The following is a 20,944-nucleotide window of genomic DNA, read 5'->3' as shown; positions in this document are numbered from 1 at the left end:
ATGTTTTCCTGTCTTCGTTTAAGTGCAGGAAGATTTCAAGAGTTGATAGCTGAGATACTTCTGTGGTCAATTTCTGAGATAAATTTCTGTGATGAAACTAATCTATAGGAAAAGAAATGAGTCCTTTATAATGTAAAATCCTATTGTCAGCTATTACCTGATCACATGTAGCCATCTAGCTGGTGCCTCTAGCCTGCAAAAAAGCACATATTTGTAAACTGGTAGAAACTTTTCGTTTGTTCCTGGAGAAAAAGGTTCCGGATTCTGATCGAATTTGAAGTCCTTAGAGAAAAAAATCCTATTCCTGATATCAGTAGACTGGGAATGAAGGCAGCGTCACAAGTTTCCTCTTCTGAGTGTGAAGCTGGGAAAAGGATCAAGTCCTAATGAATAGCACTTGTTCCAAGATGCACATGTGTCTTTCATTGATTTGCCAAAATTAAATCAAAGGGTTCCATATGTGTGTGAAGGAGAAACATCTGACGCTGAAAGTAGCAAACAATAAAACATTAGAAATATATTTCCTGCGAAGCCTAGTTGATCGGGGAGAAAGAGAAGGTTTGATCATCGGGAAGGAGATAAATGTGGCCATAGCATATGTGTCAAATGCGAAAACTTTGGAAGAGCTTTGTAAATTGTGAAGTGATGTACGTGGAAAGGACAGAATGAGTTTTTCATGTTGAACATCAGCAGTGAAAATGGAAAGAGTAGTTTTGGGTTTTAGGGATCAAATTTAACATCCAAGTTGGATGGCGGACTGAGTAGATACACATATTTGCATATCTGTCTTAGAGATAAAACAGTCACAATGTTACCTTTGCAGTCATGCATTTCCTTTCCTGCCCCGACTTCCTATTTCATCCAGGTGCCCCACATCCTCCCGCCCCAGGCTAGTAGGTCATGGGGATTGGATCCTGACTTTTTACAGGAACTACTTAAAATTTCCACGGGCTGATGCAGCCGGGTGACGTTGTGTTGAGTCTCTGCCTTTTGTTTGGTCATTATCTCCTGTTGCCCAAGCTCACTGTTGTTTGTTTCCTCTCTTGTGGCCAGATTCCCTACTCCTTGCCTATTCTTATTCCAAAAATGTTCCTGATCTGCCCGTTCCACATTTTTTCAGACATTCTGGCTTTGGATCTTTATCTTACAGCGTATATCTGACCCTTGTGTACTGAACTTGTTTACTAGTCTGTCAGATTCTTACCTAGATCCTGTCAAAATATCTTTTAAAATTGCATGCCTTTGATTCCAGGGGCCTGTTCCCCATCTCCCTACTTGACTGTGACTCTTGGTACCTGCCTATTTCTTCAGCCCCAGCCACTTACCTTAAACTGAACCTTGGGCTCCGCAAGGCCCAGACAATCCATTATGCTCATTTGCCCACATTTCCCTGTCTTCAAATCATGTCAGGGACACATTGATTCAGTTTCGTGTATGTCTGTTGGTTGAAAAAATATATACTTGCTCATTCAGAAGTGTTCCCAAGCCTGAGATGTGTCTATATATGATATTTAGTGTGCCTTGTCACTAAGGGTGTCTAATATAAAACTGTATTTGGGAACTACTTGTGGACTGATGCTTTTCCCAAGGGTCAGTATTTGAATTGATTAGCGCAAGAATAAACCAAGTGCATAGTCTGTTTTAAAGTCTTTAAAAATAGGTTATGTCTATTTCTCTAACAGGTATTTATAGACTATCCTCTACAATGGCATAATGAGAATTTCTTTCATTGTTGAATAATGAATCTTTCTGGATGAGACTGACTTACACAATATGGATGGTAGTATTCATTGAGGAAAATCAGGATTTGCTATGAACTGACCTTTCAGTCATGGCATAACTTGTGTCGAACACTAGATTCAGTGCTGTGGTTTACCCAAATGGAAACAGCATCCCTGTATCCCTGCTATCCTTAAGTTCTTTATTGCTTTCATCTTATCAAAGAACTGCCCCAAATTATGTATTTCTTGTCAGAAAGTTATAGATATAGACATCTATCTATCTATCTATCTATCTATCTCTATATTATCTATATATCTATATCTATATACATCTATATCTATATCTATATCTATATCTATCTATCTATCTATATATATATCTGTCTATATATCTATCTATATCTATCTATATAGATAGATATATATATATTTCCATACTGTGAATTCCTTTATTTTCTTTTTTGTTTTGTTTTGAGAGATGGCATGCATGTGTGTGCATAGACACCGATACATACCTTATTGATTTTGTGCCATGAGAACATTTTTAAAGACTTTGTAATTTGGGGCGAAAATCACTTCCTTTTCCCTCAGTGACAATGCTGCTTCTATGTGTGGTTTGTGTTACAGTTACAAGTTGGGGAGTCTCTCCTGGATTAGATAGCTAAAACCGAGAAACAAATCGGAGAAGAAACACACAAGTTGATATTCAAATGTAAATGTACGAGTAAACTGGTTAGATTATTCTGAAGCAAAACAGCAGATATTCCTAACTCTAAATCTCTCTAGTTCTGTTCAAAACACACTGTGTCCTGGTTCCATTCTGCCAGAGAAGATTCACAGACTTATTTTTTCGTGACAAAAACCAGTTAGCTTTGAAATCGCGACCTACTGCTTTTCCTGGCTTGTGAGACTAAGTGTACCTGGCTGATAATGTAAAAAATAGCTTATTTTGTGATTCTTTTTTTCAATATTTAGTGATTTTTTTTAATGTTTATTTATTTTGGGAGGAAGAGAAGGGGGGGGTGAGTGGGGGAGGGGCAGAGAGAGAGGGAGACACCGAATCCGAAACAGGCTCCAGGCTCTGAGCTGTCAGCACAGAGCCCGATGCGGGCCTCAAACTCAGGAGCCCTGAGATCACGCCCTGAGCTGAAGTTGGATGCTTAACGAACTGAGCCACCCAAGTGCCCCTTTTTTCAATATTTACGAACTGCAGGGCCTTAAAACAATATATTAGAAATTCTTATTTTGGGGCAACTAAGCCAAATCTAGAAAAGAAGTGGTAAGATGTAATGCATATATGCATAGCGCTAGAAAGTACATAATCTGGATGTTTCCTTTTGCGATTAATAGGTAAGTAGGAATCTTTAAATATCCGACTTCTATTTGGCTAGAGCAACATTGTAAATCTATTATTTAAATTCAGAGAAGAAATGGCTAAGCAGTCTTCTGGACTTATTATATTTGCAACTGAATTCTTAGCATGACTGTAGTGCTTGTCGCCATTCTGATGCTGACTTGGGGGAGTAACAGTGTCCTTGCAGGCAGTGTCCTCCAGAAGGATTTTGAAAATTGTCAGGTGGCATCACGATGGGGGTCTTCCTTGCTCAGTGGGAGAGTGGCTGAAGTCCTATTAGGGCGTGTGGCTTAAACCCAGACTTGAAATTATTCATACAGGATAAGGTGACTGAGTGACAATTGTCCTGAGTAAAATAGGATACTATTGGCAAAGGGAAGAAGAAACAAATCTCTCTCTCTCTCTCTCTCTAACACACACACACACACACTCCAGAGACTTATCAGATGCCAAAATGAGCCTTAAAAGAAATCTGAAAGCCATTGCTTCAGAAGTAATGCTGTTTTCTATGACTTGAGCTGGATTTTCCAAAAGTGAATGACTCATTCTCACCGTAATTTCTTCCAGCGATGTAACTAGCGTCCCATCATCAACCACAGTCACCTAAACTTCCTGTGGAGTTTCTACCCTGCATCTACCACGGAAAGAGTCCGTGCTAGTGACAGTGACCTCTGTGACCCCGACGAAGCCGACTTCCACATCTCCCCACGCACGAAACTTCTTTTTCTTGCGCCTTTCCCTCTCTGCAGTCTGCCCCGCCGCAGGAGTGAGTGGTCCACTGAGGAGTCTTCCAACCCCACACAAAGCCCTCCATGCTGGAAGCTCCTGTGCTCTCCAGACCACAGCGCCCTCTTTCACACTTCTGATTTCACAATGCTTATTTGCACATTGGTCTCACACTGTCTTGTCATTTCGTCCATATCATTTTGCTGTGGTACAGTCAGACGATAGAGCATAGACTGTAGGGTTCCAGGGTCAGACCGTTGGTATTTAAATACCAGCTCCACGTGGCCCTGATATTTTTTTTTTTACCAAGTTACTGCACCTCTCTAACCTTCAGATTCTTCATCTGGAAAATGTGGGCATTTTGCCACCTGTAAGGGAATGGCGATTTCACCAGCTGATGCGTGTGACCCACTGAGCACAGGGCATGTTGTAGTAGGGGGACCCCAACTGGACTGAGACCAAGGGGGTTCGTGGGGAGCGGGACTTCCTCTGCTACAACTGGGCGAGTCCTGAGCAAACTGAATTAGTCCTCTAACGTATAAGCACTTCATCCAATCAAATTTTATTGTATTCATAGCGTATGTTCCGGAAGGCAGAGTCCTATGTTACATCTTTCCCCCATGAAGTGTCACAGGGACACATACCTAGGTGATTAAATATGTTCCCATGTATTGAATTGTCTTAAAGGGGGTTTGCAACACCTTAGAGTAATAACATTTATCCGAGAATAGAAAAGAAAACAAAGGTGATATCGGAGTCGAGAAGGAGAAAATCGTAGGAACCTAGCACTGGCTTGGGGGATGATTTTTGAATCTGTAAAGACATTTTTTGGCTGCACAGCCCCCTTTCTCTCTGAGGTCCCGTTCTGGTCAGCCTCGCCGAAGCGGGGTCAGCTTCCATTGGTTCGCCCTCCCTAGGTGGTGCCTCCTGGTGCTCGCCTTACCGGCACAGCTGGACTCTTGGATTCTTCCGCAGGGAGCTTCCTCTCGCTAAGATTTCTTCTGACGGTCCCCGGTTGCTTCCCGTGTCTGGGGCTAAACATTCGCCTCCACAAATACAAACAAGTCACGGAGGGGGAGACGTGTATTTTCTTTAGCCTGTTTCCCCTGCTGTCACAGAATACCACAGACCAGATAGCTTACAAACAACAGAAATCCGTCTCCCCCACTTCTGGAGGCTGGGCCTCTGAGATCAGGCAGCCAGCACAGTTGAGTTCGGCGAGGGCCCTTTTCCCAGGTTGCAGACTGGTATCTTCTGGTACCCTCACCCGATGGAAAGAGAGCTGGCTACTCTCTGGCCTCTCTTGGGGGCACGGATCCTATTCTAGAGGCTCTGCTCTCACGTCCCAGATCACCTCCCAAAGTCCCCACCTCCCAATACCATCACCTTGGGGGTTTGGATTTCAGCATATGAATCTTGGAAGCAGCCACCACAAATATTCAGTCGGTTTCAGGGGGAGAGGGCGAATTTAGGAATCACGTAAATAGGGTCACGTGAGCCTCCAAATTTGTGTCGGGTTGGGGAGAAAGCTGATAGATAGCTCGGTGGTTCTTCACTGTGGCTGCCCATGTAAATCACTCGGAATCCTTGAAAAAATAAGACAGCGACGTTTAGTCCCTTCACTCCCACCCCACAGATTCTGATTTAACTGGTCTGGGGGACCTGGACATAACATGGTTTTAAAAGATCCCAGGTGAATTCAGTATGAGGCCTGAATGGAAACCCACCCACAGAGTAACTGATTCCCTGTCTGTCTCTGTTCCCTTTTCCTTCCCACAAGGTTCTGGCCTGGCCAGAGCTGGAAATTTAGCATAGGAAATAGTAATGATTGCTTTTATTTTTACATATGATTTCCAAAGTTTGAGCACTTGTTTTGTATCCCAGCGATGATTATGCTTGTCTTTAAAACTTGGTGATTTTAACTCAATTGTAGGTTATCTCACTTTTATGTTAAAGTCTGTTGATTCATAGCTTATTATGCAGTAACCTGGTTTCTTAGGTACTTGTCTATTTACAGCTTATAATTAAAAACCAACAAACAAAAACCTGGAGGCAATCTGGCTTGTTTCTGTCTTCTGCAGGGATGGGAAAGAATTTTCTAGAGTGCTTAGAATTCTATCAGATTAAAAAAAAAGCATCTTGCCGCTGAATTCAGCATAAATGTTGTGGATTTAGCGCTCACTTGGGGCTTGTGGAGAGAATCAGATGCCAGGAAGAAGTGAGGCTCTGAATTGGAACCCTTGATGGCACCCGTAAAAGCTACTTGAGCAAAAAGGTCTACATCATGGGCCTATTTTATTACCAGTCAGCTCAGCCACCTTGCTCATGGCCAAGATGAGATCTGATGAGGTTCTGGCTCCTTATTTAATACTTACTTCAAGGCCAGCAGTATCTTCATACTTTCCCATTTACGGTCATCATTCATTTTTGCAACTCCCCTGTGGTTGCCCAAATCGAGATTCTTTATTCTGAAAACAAAAACATCCCACGATTCTCTAAGTTCTTTGACACATAGTAGGTGATAAAACTGTAGTCAGCTGTTAAGAAAATAGGACAGTAATGTGATTGTATATTCTTGATTGCAAACCTTCTGAAGGGTGATTTTCTCCTTATTCTGATTTTTTTTTTAAAGTAAGCCTATGAGAAACACTCCCAAATTATTTTCTTTGCTTATGTTATGTTTATGGTTAGCCAGCTGTTACAGACTAAATGCTTGTGTCCCTCCCCAATTCACATGTCAAAATCCTAATCCTCAAAATGATGGTAGTAGGAGGTATGGCCTTTAAGAGGTGACTAGGTCATGAGGGTGGATTTAGTGGCCCAGAGGGCTCCCTCAGCCCCTCTGCCATTCGAGGGCTCAGCTGAAGGAAGTAGTTTATCTATGAACCAGGAAATGGATCCTCATCAGACTCTGAATCTGCCAGTGTCTTTTTTTTAAATTGTTTTAAAAATGTTTTTATTTATTATTGAGAGACAGAGAGATACAGAACATGAGCAGGGGAGGGGCCGAGAGATGGAGAGACACAGAATCTGAAGCAGGCTCCAGGCTCAGAGCTGTCGCACAGCGCTTGAGGCGGGGCTCGAACTCACAAACTGCGAGATCATGACCTGAGCTGAAGTCGGACGCTTAACCGACTGAGCCACCCAGGCGCCCCTGAGTCTGCCGGTGTCTTGATCTTGGACTTCCTAGTCTCCAGAACAGTGAGAAATAACGTTTGTTGTTTAAGCCATCCAGTCTATGGTATTTTTTTGTATACCAACCCTAATGGGCTAAGGCACCGTTCTTATTTTTGTGTGTGGCGTTTGGCCATCTACTATTATGCTATGGTCATGGTGAGGCTTTCTGAACCTCTCCCCCACAGTGGGCTGGCCTCCTTTTGAATATTCTTCCCCTTTTATTATGGGTGCATACCCTTGGTTCATTTACTCTACTGCGCATGTTTACGCGTATTTCCTTATTTTTGCAGCTTCAGATTTGCGAAGCTTCCAAAACATGTTTCCTCTTCCATTCTCACCCTCTGTTTTATGATCTTTGTGTCTGCGTGCTTCTTGATCTTGGCTTTATCTCCTTCCGTGATAAGGAGAAACGTTAAATAGAAAATATTAGTATTGGCTGTTTGTGGAAGAACTTTACGGTGCACGAGAGGAGAGATTTTGGTTTTCTAAATACTATGAGACATTCCAAATAGAGCCTGAAATCCTTAAAGCTTGAGTCAGCTTCCAGACCTCTGGTCAATAAATCTTACCAGTGTGAAATGAAGATTGAGTCACATTTGTGTGTTTGCTGTTGCCTTAGGATAATGAAACTATTGTTTTATGACTCTTACGCCATTGTAACAAAAAACTCTTCCACTTCAAGACTCTTGAATTGGAAGACTGTCATGGTACCTTCGCCGTTATTGATCTGTATCAGTGCCGGTGGAATCTGACCCCTGGTTGAAGGAAGAGGGCACTATATGTTTTTCTCTGATATTAGGCCTGAGCCTAATATCTTGCTTTTGCAAAACCTTTGGAGTTCCATATTTTCATGGAAGAATGTTACACACACACAGACTAGCTATCTTTCACCCAAATTCTTAATAAACCCAATTTCCAAAGCCATTGTTTTAAATCTCCTATTGCTTATTTTACCTACACTACATACAAAAGAAATCACGTACCAAAACAATAAAAAAAAAAGCAATGTCTGTGCCTCTTTTTAGATTGGCATGTGCTTTTAGTAAGTTGATTCCTCTGGGCTCTCAGTTATGTTTTTCATAGCTCTAATAGGAGCTTCCTAAAAACTCTTTTATTGTATCAGGTATAAGGCAGATAACAAGGTTTGATAGCCCTTGAGGAACGTGCATTAAGTAATGCAGCTGGAGAGGGAAATGGAATCGATAAAGGCATGAGGAGAAACCGTAAGAACAAGATAGATTATGTTTACCCCAAGGTTCCTCCTTCTAAACTCTCCCCTGTTCTCTCCAACCCACACAGATTTAGGGCAAATACATCACTTTCTTCTCTTGCTATATTTGACAGTGGCTACAGGTTCTCTTTGAAGGTCAGGTTTGAGCAGTCGAACAGGCATGAATACACTTGGTTTTTAAAAGCCAAAATTAGAGAACGCTGTGCAACAACACTCTTGAATTGTCAGTCCTGGGATTATGACATAAAATTATATAAACATAAACACATTACAGCATACGAGATAGCATGTTTAAAAATATTTTTCATCATTGTCTTTTCCTAGTAGTTTTCCCTCAAAATATTTTAAGATGGTTTTGCTTAACTCTGCACATCAGAAGGTGAAGGTCAGTTTGATAGTGTAACAAAGGATAAAAGTTTTGTTTTTTTTTTATTTTAAGCAAGTTTATAGGAGTTTTACATTTAACTTTTAGAATTTACCAATAGATTAAAATAATAAGTTATAAAGCACTGACTTGTTTAAAATTTTTTTTTATTTTTACATTTATTTATTTTTGAGAGACAGACAGAGCACAAGTGGGGGAGGGGCAGAGAGAAAATGAGACACAGGATTGGAAGCAGGCTTCGGGCTCCGAGCTGTCAGCACAGAGCCAGATGCGGGGCTCAAACTCATAAATCGTGAGATCATGACCTGAGCCGAAGTCGGACGCCCAACCGACTGAACCACCCAGGTGCCTCAGCACTGATTTGTTTCAATGGCTAAAAACCAGTCACGGCTGCCAGTCTGGGGGTACAATTGGTGCCCTTGACTTACATATTTAACTGGAAATGCCCTAAGTATTCTGAGCCAAGTCTTCAGCTCGGCAAAGGACAGATGTCCAGGGTCACTATTGCTTGGGGAGAGCAATTGTTTTTGTCACTCCTCTCCTTTCATGCCTGGCATGCCTTGAACGTAGTGGATGGTGATAGTTGTTAAAATTTATGGAGGCTTACTAAGTGACAGGCAATGTAGTAAGCCCTGGGCACACGTGAACTCACTCAGTCAATATTTGCTGAGTATCGAGGGAGTGAAGAAATGAATGGGCAGGGCATCCAACACACAGAAAAGCCTCTTCTCCTCAGCTGATTAAGTGGACTTAGATATTTTTAGGGATTTCATTATTTTTTCTTCATGAGTGAATTTTGACGATATGCCTGACTTCCTCTTGACATTAAATATTTAAGTTGAGCTGATAATGTTAAGAAGTGCGATGTTCTCAAGTATTTGATATTTAATGCTTTAATAACTTTAGAATGTTCTACAATCCAAGTAAAGGTCTTGGCAGCTTCTCTTGGCAGCTTCCCTTTGTCTCTTTGAACATCGAGACAATAAATAAACACGATCTGTAGCCACACTGTAATGTGAATTAATTCAAGAACTTTTTAAAAATTTCCATTCAACCTAATATCACCGTTATCTGGAGAACACATTAATGATTTGTAATTTTCTGATGATTCAACTTCTTTAAAGTTTGACGTTCTCATATATCGTTAGACTGCACATGCCACTTATAAAATATTAATTATTTATAGTACCCAAGAATTATATCAGCTTTATTCTTTTATTATAAAAACTGTCCTAAATCAATCAACCTAGGGTAATTACTTTACATACTCAACCCAGTTGAGCAAAAATGGAAACCTATTATGGATTTTTATAGCACATGTATAAGTCTTACTAATGTATCATATGATTATTCAAGATACAACGAAGGGCGTGCTACCAAAATACTCTGATTCATAGCCAGCCCCATGCTTCTGATTACAAATAATTAAATATACTTAGAAACACACACGCAAGCATCCACCTACTGAGTTTGTGGGGTTTGTATCTAGTTTCTCTGTTGGTTTCTCTAGAATTCAGTGTTCTTCAAAACAGGAATGATGTCTTTTGAATGTCCCAATTAGTGATAAGAACAGCACACAGTGAGTGAATGTTATGTTACTATTTTCTTTTCTTTTGCTTTTTTTTTTTTTTTTTTGACATAGAAGGATGTTTATGAAATTCTTTACATGGTTTGATTTGTTAGGCTTTTGTAACATACTCGGCCGACTTATTTAGTCTTGACTTACAGGCAAAATATAATGGAGAATTTATATATTCTAAATAAAGTCTTCTTTTAGGGGGATAGACTCATTATTAACTGCTAAGCTAACCATATGCTATATTTACCATCTTTGTAAAGTTGTATTCAGCTGTATGTCTTGAAATATTGAGAGCATTCGTTATTTCTGTGAAAACATTCATACTCTATCATTGGTTTGCCAATCGGATTAAATTTTTAAAAATTTCTTATTTAAAAAAAATTTCTAAGTTTATTTATTTATTTATTTTGTGAAAGACAGAGAGTGTGGGAGAGGGGCACAGAGAGAGGGGGATGGAAGATCCGAGCGGGCTCTGCGCTGACAGCAGTGAGCCCGATGCGGGGCTTGAACTCACGAACCGCGAGATCATGACCTGAGCCGAAGTCGGACGCTTAACTGAGCCACCCAGGCGCCCCCAACATTTCTTCTTCTTATTTTTTTTTTTATTTTAGAAACTGTCTAAGGGGATTACATAGCTCAGTAAAAATGAGATTTTGTTAAAAGGTTATGGGAAATTTTTGTTTTGTACTCGTGTTGTTTGCACGGAGCATCTGCAGTCAAGTAACACAAATATTTCTAGAACATATTTTCACCGCCTGTTAAACTGATTCCCTCTGTCTGTGCTTAGTGGCCGAAATGTGTGCTAATCTAGAGATCACTATTAACATCACTACCCCAATTGCACAAGACACTGGACATGGCATTTTGTTTCAGAGGATTCTAGCAGAGCATGACTTCACTTGAGGACTTGGGAGGGGTATTTTGAGACTCGCTTTGAGGCATCTGTGTGTGTGTTTAATGTGCAGCACCTGTCCTTCCTGGAGCCTATCAGCAAAGCCATTCTCAAGGCTATGGGTACATGCACCAGACCAGCCTGTCATCCGTGAGGTCAATGCAGCACTCACCAAATCTAGTAAGTATCAGTTTGAAGTGTTTGTTCTTCCCTGCTCTTCCCGTTTTGTCTCCAAAATAGAAATACATATGGAATTGATTTGCATGGAATATTTTCCATTTTCACATAAAGGGTAAATGCTGACCTTGCTGTTTGTACCCTTTTGAAGAAAGCAAAAGACTTACAGAGGTAAACCACTGAGAAAGGAAAGCATGATGTGAAAACATGTAACCAGTAAAACATAGAAAGACTCTACCAGAACGATATCCTGATTGTGACCTCACGATGGGCATTAGCCAACTGTGATCTTCCTTCAGGTCGAGAAAGCACAAATATCGGGTCACATTAATCCAAATGGCTGGCAATCCAAATGGCCACTACAGCCCAAATGACATGGCCAGCGTATGTCTTCGAAACCTCCCACTGGAAATCTTGAAGTACTTCCTGATTCCTTCACGAAATGTGAAGTTTGGAAGCACTATTCAAGGTCATCTAGTCACATGGGCATCTTGTGCTAAATTCTCTCCACCCTCCAGACACAGTAGCTTAACCTTAGCCCTCAGCACCAAGCGGTCCTTCTAAGCAGTTGGAATTCAGCTTTACCAGCTCTGACCTTCTTTGTGTCTCAGCCAGTTTCCTCAGTCCCTGAATTCACTGAATTTTGAGATTTTCCAGCGTTCACATTAACTAAATTCTTGGTCTGTAATGAAAACAAATGTGGTGAAACTAAATTTATACTCTGGGTACGAACCACACGGCAGACGTGTGATGTGCAGAGATCTTCTCCCAGTTGGTACGTTCCTTTTTGTTTTGTTGGTGGTTTTCTTTGCTGCACAGGAACGTTTTAGTTTGATGTGGTCCCACACGGTTATTTTTGCTTTTGGTATCAATTCCAGATAATCATTTCCAAGACCAATGTCAAGAAGCTTCCTGCCTATGTTTTTTTTTTTTTTCCCTAAAAGTTTTATGCTTTTAAGTCAAACATTCAAGTCTTTAACGTATTTTGGGTTAATTTTTGTGTATGGTGTAAGAGAGTGGCCCAGTTTCATTCTTTCACATGTTGTTGTCCACTTTTCCCAGCACCATTTACTGAAGAGGCTGTCCTTTCCCGCTATGTATTCTTGGCCCCTTCATCATAAATTAATTGACCATATATGCATGGGTTTATTGCTGGGGTCCCTGTTCTGTTCCATCGATCTATGTGTTTATGTCAGTACCACAGTGTTTTGATTACTATAGCTTTGTAATATAGTTTAAAGTTAGAAAGTGAAAATTTTCCCTATTATGTTATGCGTACCTCAAGATTCAGAACACTTGTGTACTAAATTTCTGTCACCGGGATTCAGAAACCTACAAAGTAAGTATATTATGTGTTTTTCTTTTATTTTGTGTTACGTGTTTTTAAGAGGAAGCAAAAATCCTTTGTATCTGTTTAAGAAAAATTCATTTCCTCTCCCTGGCGGGGATGGGGGACAGCAACAGCGACGCGGCTGTGTCTCCACTAGGAGAGCTTTTCTCTGAAGAATGTGGAAGAGGGGAGAATCTCCATGACCTGAGGTCTCTGGGGTTATCTGTAGCTGGGGAAGGTGGCTTTACTGCTTCAAAGCTTACTTTGTTGATGGGCTGGTGATTGTAACTAGGGCCTTTCTCTGTCCCCATTCTGGGCCCCCAAACATTACCCTTTTTGCTAGACTGGTAAACTGGAGCCGGACACAACTGGGACAGACGCTAGGCTCAGGTGTGCAGATCTCCAGAAATAAGTCCTATACTGGGGAACATTCCTAGTAGTTACCTTACCGCGTGGGGGCTGGCTTGCTGTGATTGGCATTTGTGGCCGTAACTAGTTCGTATCCGTCACGTGACCCGCTCTTTCCTTTCTCAGAGGACCTACCGAGCCATGTACGATTACAGCGCCCAGGATGAAGACGAAGTCTCCTTCAGGGACGGCGACTACATTGTCAACGTGCAGCCCATCGACGACGGCTGGATGTACGGCACGGTGCAGAGAACTGGGAAAACGGGGATGCTCCCGGCGAATTACATCGAGTTTGTTAATTAATTATCTCCCCTTGTCTTTGAGCTTTATTCTAATGTATACTAGACCTAATCTTTTTAAAGGCTAGAAGATACTTTTAAGACAACTTGGCAGTTATTTTACAATAATCTCTCTCTACTTTGACAATTAGACACGCAGGTACCAGGAAGAGGGAATGACTTCTGGGCTGAAAACAGCAGCATTTTCAGGAGTTGCTGTAAACAAAATCTTTAGGTCTGGAGACCCTGGTGCTGCTAACTGTGTTAATGGTTTCCTTTGACTGGCTTTCGAACACCGCTGGGAAATGTATTTTTGTAGACTTTAATAGAGATGTTGAGTGTCCCTTAAATGTAACAAGTCTCTGAAACTTCTTAGCTGTCACTTTGGAACCACCAGAAGCCGATTCTCTTAATTCAGTAACACGGCCAATGGTTTAAAAACAGTTAGCTTTTGAGTCATTGGGGAATTTCCAATTCAAGTGAAAATTGCCTAATAAACATAAGCAGTGGCAGAATGACAGTTTGGTTACAATTATACTGACTGGTGGCCTTAGGGACCTAGAAACTTCTACCGAACAGACATTTCCTTGTTCCCTAGGCTGACTTGGGTCTATTTATTTCTCATTTGTATCAAGGGATACCCTTCTCTCCACTTACATCCTGTGGGCCCGAGTCTACGCTTGACTGCACAGAATGTCAGGACCAAATGATGTCACAGCTACTCCGCAAAGGGCAAAGTTTAAAGTCATCGCTGTTCTTTCCCTAGTAGCTTTTACCCTGCTGCATGTCACGTAGGTTCAAGCTCTGTAACATAGGCAGCCGCACTGCCCGTCCCTGTTATGAAAACAAAAACCGTGGCTGATAACCTCACAGCCCCTCCCTCTAGCGGCCAGCTCATCAGAAAAACATCTTTGGAAAAGTTGCTTGAGATCCTCTCGCTGTCCTGCACTCTAGTTTCGAAGGATTTACACCTTTAGGAAATAGACGTCTACTCTAGCACATAAGTGGTTTAGGTGTTTACTGAGCAACTTTCATTAACTTAATGCCGCCGTTGATTGAAAAGGAAAGAAAACGGACTAGGAGCCAGTGACGACGCAGTGTACTAGAGGCGACACGTGAGCAAAAAGTCCCCCCCTCCACACCGAGATGAGCCGGTTTCCTGTTTTGGAAAACGGCATTCAGATCTGGGAATGGAAATCTAGCCACCGAAACCGCTTAGACTTGGAAAGACTTCCCTTCCACTTTCTTCTGGTTTTTCTTTTCTAAACCACATTCAGGGGGTAAGGTGAAATTGCCAACCGAGATTTTAGGTATAGGCCCAATAGGTTGTCCACTGAAAAAAGCAACTGTTGTCCTGTCTCGAATTTGAAATGAGAGACCTTGCAGGCTCTTTCTGGACTCACAGCCATGCTACAGCCCTTGCTGGTGGCTCATGAAGGTTCGCCTGTGGTCCACAGTCTAGATCACTGGAGAAATGCACGTCCATCAGCGACTCTGTGTCTTTCTGATGGGTTCAGACGTGCAGGAGGGTAGTGTTTTTGGAGGTCTGACTCTACAGACTCACTCTACAGTGATGAAGCTGGAAAAGCCGTCACAGAAATATGGTAAAATGTATGGATCTTGGGGATATCTCCCTTCTATAGTATATGCAAAGAAATTAACAAAACATCCTATAAAGTACCTTTTTTTTTTTGAAGTGTTTAGGAGTCCAAAACCAAATGCTAACTCATTTATACTTTTTGAAAAGTTAGTGCATACTTTTGAAAATCGATAGTTTCATTCGATCCGGCTAAAAGAGCAAATAAAGCTTTGTTACACTCGAGCTGCATCTGTAAGACATTCACAGAAAAAGAAAAGACAGGAATTTGGGTAAAAAAAACTAGAGAGTCTTTTTGAGGGGGTTTCACAGATTACTACATAACCAACTGGACTGATTTTTTTCTACCAGTGAAACGGTCGGTCATGATTAAATCGACCCCATTCGTGTTTTGATAGTCTCGTAGGCAAACCGACAAACACAAGCTGAAATTGAAACATTCTTACAAAAATTTCTGTGCATTAAAACCTAGGGCAATGAACTTGCTCGATTTACTTATATTTCCCCCAGACAGTCCACTTTTTGTGAAGTCGTTGATGACATCTGCAGACTAAGTGTGGGACGGGTACAGTTTTTGAGAAATAGCACATTTGAACAGCAGCAGACTTGACATGATGCTTATGATTTTGAGAAAATACCGTAAGGCAGCAGTTTGATGCTCCACGGTCATTCTCATCCACTAATTTCAAAATCAGATTCATGGAATGTAGAAGTCAATAATTATTAGGGGAATAATTCTCCTAAGATTGGAAGCTTCCCATAATGTTTGCACAGCGGGATGTTTCTGCTCCCAGCCTCTAGGAGTCAAGGCCTGCTCAGAATTTAACTAGAGAGCAGTTACTCTACCATAAAGACTGAGGGAGACCGAGATGTCACGTGCTCCCGACACCATAACTTGACAATGTCACTGTTACTAAAACTTGTCAGGATATTGAGCATCTCGGCAGAAATACAGGAAACATACATGTATAATACCAAAGTGCTATTTTTACAGGATCATTTTTCAAAACTACATTCTCGAACAGGTGTTCCACTTTGCACACGCCTCCCCCCTTCAATTTGGCGACCCGTATCTCATACATAACGCTGGCGGCGAAGGAAGGGTTGGAAAAAAAATCCGTCTTTTACAAATCAAGTTAAAGGAGACTGGGAAATGCTCAAGCACAGGGAGCATGCACTTGATTTTCTGAATCTGATGCATTCTCAAGCCTGATAAAAAGCACAAAGGAGCAGGTTGACACGTGCGTATAAGGTTCCCAAAACACAACTCCACGCGGATCCTGTCTCTCTTGAGAAAAGCAGAGCCAACAGGATAGAGGACCTGTGTTGTGAGTTTTTGTAGCAAGCGTTTTTACTAATTCTCATTCTCTAGGGAGGATTTCTATTTCTCACCTGTGGCAAAACAATTTCTTCACACCCTCTTGTCCTGTTTACACTTCTGCAGCGTAGCCCAGTTTAAAATTTGTATCTGGTTGTCAGATCCCCGCGTGGTCCCTGCCTGTTCCTCAGGCTTCCCCCACCTCCAGAGTCCACACAGGAATTTGCCAGCACAATTTCTCCGGGCACCTTGTTGTGAACGTGGAGGAGGTTGGACTGGCCCCTCTCTTGCCAAAGAGCTTGGTTCTTTGCTCGAAGATGATGGAGATGTGGTGTTGGCAGGCCGCCCGCGGTCTTTCTCCCCTGTCATCTCCCCGTTGGGCTTGACGACGCTGCGGGAGGGCGGGAAACAGACTTTTCTCGAACAGTGAAGTTCAGGAGGTACATACATCTCTTTTTCAGGTGCGTCCACGTGCAGCGACATGTTTTTAATGAAAAGATAAAGAAAACGTGTGTGATCCTTTAATAACACATCCCCTATATAAAGTGGATGGAGTTTATACCAAAATTATAATATAGATATATTTTAAAAAGGTGCCTTTTTGATTGCCCTTGTTAATCCATGATGGTCTTGGAAAGAAAACCAAGCAAGCAAGCAAACTTTTATCTATTCTATAGTAATATTTTATTATACACGACTGGTATTTTTGTGGTGGGGGAGTGAGACGCTCCTGACAGATCCGGAAGGTGGTAACCGATTGTATTTTACCTGTAAAGGTTTAGAACTTTAGAAAACACTGACTTTCCCCATCTATTTCTGAAAGGTTCTTTGTGGATTTCTATATATAGTCAGGATGCATAAACATTAACTTCAGGCCTGAGACTTAAAATACCTATTGTAAGATAGAAGCATTATGTTATGAGGCTGAATTCATTGCAGAAGATGAGATTCACTTCATAAATGTCATTATACCTTAGCTATTTGCTTCTGATAATCTAAAAGTGGCTAGAGCGTGCATGTTCTGGGTAACGTGACTCCGAGGCGAGAAAGCTTCAGTTAAGCGAGGAACAACGCGAACTCAGTTAAGAATGCTAAAACGGAAGTCTCTTTCTGAAGTATTCCATGGCCCTTCGGATCCTTTCCAGGCAGCTGACTGTCAACTGTTCATTAAAAAAAAAATCAAAAAAATCAGGACACTGTATGATGCTTGTGTGGCCGTCATTTCACGATGTCTAGACCGCTGGAGTCCACAAGCCTGGAAGGATCCCCAGGGCAGACTTCTCCCCAGCTGTCCATATCACTTCAGTACAGCCATGGAATTCAGATGCTTTTTGTGTTTGCTACACGGTGTCCGGTTCGCATAGTACACGCTTCTTTGTAATCCAGTTGCTGTAAAGAATGATTTGCTTTGAAGGTAAAGAGAAAACCGCATCACAGTCCCATTTCTTCAGTGTCCATACAATGAATGGTGGAGCCTTTAGAGGCAGCACCAGACCTGTGGCAGGCGTGGTGTGGACATGTTGGCCTTTGACCTGTGATGGGAATAGAGAACTAAACCAGTGTGCAGTTTGGATTCTGTTTGCTCCAAAAATGTGCAGTTGTGGTTGATGATTCATTTGCAAGTTTGTGCTAACTTTGAGAGCAGACGGTTTGGGTGGAAACGATGTTTTTTGAAACGAAGGGGCTTATAGAATGATACGATGTTATGAACATAATTTGGCTTTTGTTATGCAAATTAACACCAGCTATTAAAATATATTTTAGTAGAAATGCTTTAATTCATGTTTTTTTCCTCTACACTGTGAATCTTTAAGCCTTGGTGGACTAGAGCAACATCGTGCCGCCCAAAGGACTAACCTATGCAAACTAGTTCACATTTTAGTGGATGTCACAGTAATTGTGTACTAAGACATTATTTCCCCCGGGATAATGTACAACGGCACTGAAATAACACCTTAAGCCGAGCATCATGTGTGTTTAGTATAGTCACTCACAAACCCTTCAAGGCTACTATAATCATGAGTAGTGGTATTTGTTGAAAAAGCAAATCGCCGATTGATCTATTAAATCTCCTTGAACGATGTCAGAACAAGAATGACAGGTGGATGTGTCGGCCATGGCTTCAATGTGGTCACTGCAGATGTTCTGTGATACAACTGTGTTCGGATGCACTCTCTTCAGGGTATTATTATTCTGTGTCTTCTTTCTGTATTTGTAAGACATTACAACGCTTTAATTTCCTATCTCTACACATTCGGTTTGCTTAAATAAATGCAGGATATAACAAAATGGTTCTACTTCTTGGTTCTCACCTTGGTCTCTTGGTGCTTGGGTCGTTGCTGCTACCCCGGGAATTAGGTTTACCGTGACAACTTACATTAAATCACACCGTAGTTATCTGCTGGCTTCAGTGCACTTCCATTAGAGAGTCATTCAAAACGTGTCTTCCTCCCCCAAATAAACACAGTTTTAAATGATAATAATCTTATGCTTTTTCCAGCTCAGTATCTGAGTTTATATCAAAGCACTACAATAGGACAGCATTGTAGTTCACTTCTTTCAAGATTAAATTCCTCATATGTTCTCAATGGTAGAATTTTAATTTTCTTGTGTTAGCAAGATGAAAGGAACAGCTCGGAGCAAAGCACAGAAAATGCACAAATCGAGTACATGAAACAGGGAGTTGCTCTGATTTCTCAGCTAAGAACGGCTCATTTATCATAGCACATAATTGCTTTTTTTCCCCTAAACTTCCTCTAGTTGGAAAAAGTGAGTTAGTCCCTGTTTGTACCCTCCTAGGAATCTACTGGGACTAGGATCTTCGCTTTACTATATTATTTTGTAAAAGTTCCTCTTTCATGGTGCATAAACCCTCCTAATTGTAAACTGATAAACAGTATGGATGACACATTTAGAACACTGACTCACAGAATAAACAAGTCTTCCTGACCTTGAGCTTTTGTTTTTCATATTCCAAAAGTATCAAATGAATATTTGTACGATATTAATCATCCAATGTGCTGATGATATTTCAAATTACAGAACAGATTATTTATTCATTTGACGAATTTACTTTTTCTCCCTCTAAGATTTTTTTTCCCTCTGTGATAATAAATTTACTCCTTATAACCCAAGCCACAGAGTAATGAATAACTTAGCAGGATTTTTTTTTTCCCCGAACTAAACTAATTTGGATTTAGGATATATCATGCTTATCATTTTATTAACTTAAACATCGTGACATCAGTTTTCTAGGTAATTGAGATCTACGTGACCACGAGAAGGCGACCAAAATAATTTTTTTACAAAAATACTCGGACATAATAAATTAAAAAGTAGATAGAAGGAAAGTTTTGTTCTTTTCTTTATTGTAATCTTCTTCTCCTACACAGGGGGATTGAATAAGAGTTTTGTGGTGGCAGAAAACTGGATATGGGCCAAGTGTGAGCTACTTTCTGCGGTTCTAAGCAAAATTCTCAGGGCTTTGTCTATTATATTTGTATTTGGGAGCAGCAGAATTATGAAAAACAGAATGAGAAAACAGAGTTAAAGGGTACAAAGTCAATATGAGAACAAAGGACCTAGTTACTGATTTTGTATTTATACCATGGCATTTGATCTTTAACACTTTTCTATTTTTTTTTTTTAATAAGTAACAAACATGAAAGAGAATAGTAGACTGAAACAGAGAAATGCACTTGAGAGAGTAAGGAATTTTCCTGCGGCCCAAATCTAGTTATTAGATTGTTCTTTAAATGAATTAGTTTCTGGTTCTTAGCCCAGGTTTTCCAGAGGGCCGCTATCCAAGACCACGGTGGCCCAAATTAATTTTTGTTATCTCGTGTCATCTCACCACCCTGATCACAGCTGATTGGGTCTAGGTGACCAACTCATAGGCTGCCTGGGAGCCCTGAATGGGGTCTGCACAAGAACTTGGTCCAACAGGGATGGTGGTGACTGATCCTGTCCACATCTCTCTGACAAGACTGAGTTCACGACATAGAGCAAGTTGGTTAACTGGTTGTATTACGAAAAGTTAAAAGGCGCAAAGAAGGAAGTCAGGAGTAAGCCTACGCTTTGAGTAAGCAGGAGTCATGAGTAAGTAAAGTCACGAAGTGGGGGAAATGTATTGAGAGTCGACAGAGGAAAAAGTAAAGGTCAGTAGTGACATATGGCATATGACAGAGCCATAAGGAGACGGGAAGAAACTTGATTCTTGTTAATAGGTGGTGCCCACCATTCAGGAGCCCCAAACCTTGCTGCAGAGGGTGACACTTGGTGTCACATGCCCGAGGCTCGGTCCTGCTGCCACTGTGAAGCCACCTCCTCTTACCTGGACAAGGAACAAATTTCATGAACGATGGAAAGATATGCACGATGTCCCCCACCACGAAACACTGAATGATAGAAGTGACTGGAATGCCAATTACGTTATTGCAGTTCAAACGTTCCCAGGTTGTCTTAAGTAATTTTCTTTTGTTTTCTTTTGTGATATGTTATACTCTATTTATCCTATTGAAAATCACTTTAGTTAGAAGTTGTTTCCCGGGGCCCTAGGAAGGGTGTCCATAGTTGATATCAAATGCATTTAACTGCAGCCAGTGTGTATGTGCAAAGAAGGGCTTGGAGGTTTAAGAGGAATGTTCTCGCTGATTTCTGTGTTTGGCAAAGAAGAAGGGAGTAAATGGGGCCACCTTAGAGAGAGACATTGGCACTGGTACTCCAGGGATGAGAGCGTAGTTATTTTCTGCAGAGCTTTCATAAATACCCA

The 20,944-nt window shown here is 41.2% G+C and overlaps 1 protein-coding gene across 1 annotated transcript in view; it reads left to right on the top strand.

Moving 5' to 3' along the window:
* Positions 1 to 17,341, top strand: part of NEBL (nebulette) — a 106,829-nt gene extending 89,488 nt beyond the window's left edge. The window contains 2 exon segments of the mRNA XM_042945058.1: positions 11,139 to 11,245; positions 13,107 to 17,341. Of these exon segments, the coding sequence (XP_042800992.1) occupies positions 11,139 to 11,245; positions 13,107 to 13,283 (284 nt within the window). The 3' untranslated portion in view covers positions 13,284 to 17,341.
* The last annotated feature ends 3,603 nt before the right edge of the window (positions 17,342 to 20,944 follow it).

The sequence above is a fragment of the Panthera leo genome, chromosome B4 (genome assembly GCF_018350215.1).
Source record: "Panthera leo isolate Ple1 chromosome B4, P.leo_Ple1_pat1.1, whole genome shotgun sequence".
Lineage (NCBI taxonomy): Eukaryota > Metazoa > Chordata > Mammalia > Carnivora > Felidae > Panthera > Panthera leo.
The sequence above is the reverse complement of the archived record's forward strand: the minus strand, read 5'-3'. Positions and strand labels throughout refer to the sequence as shown.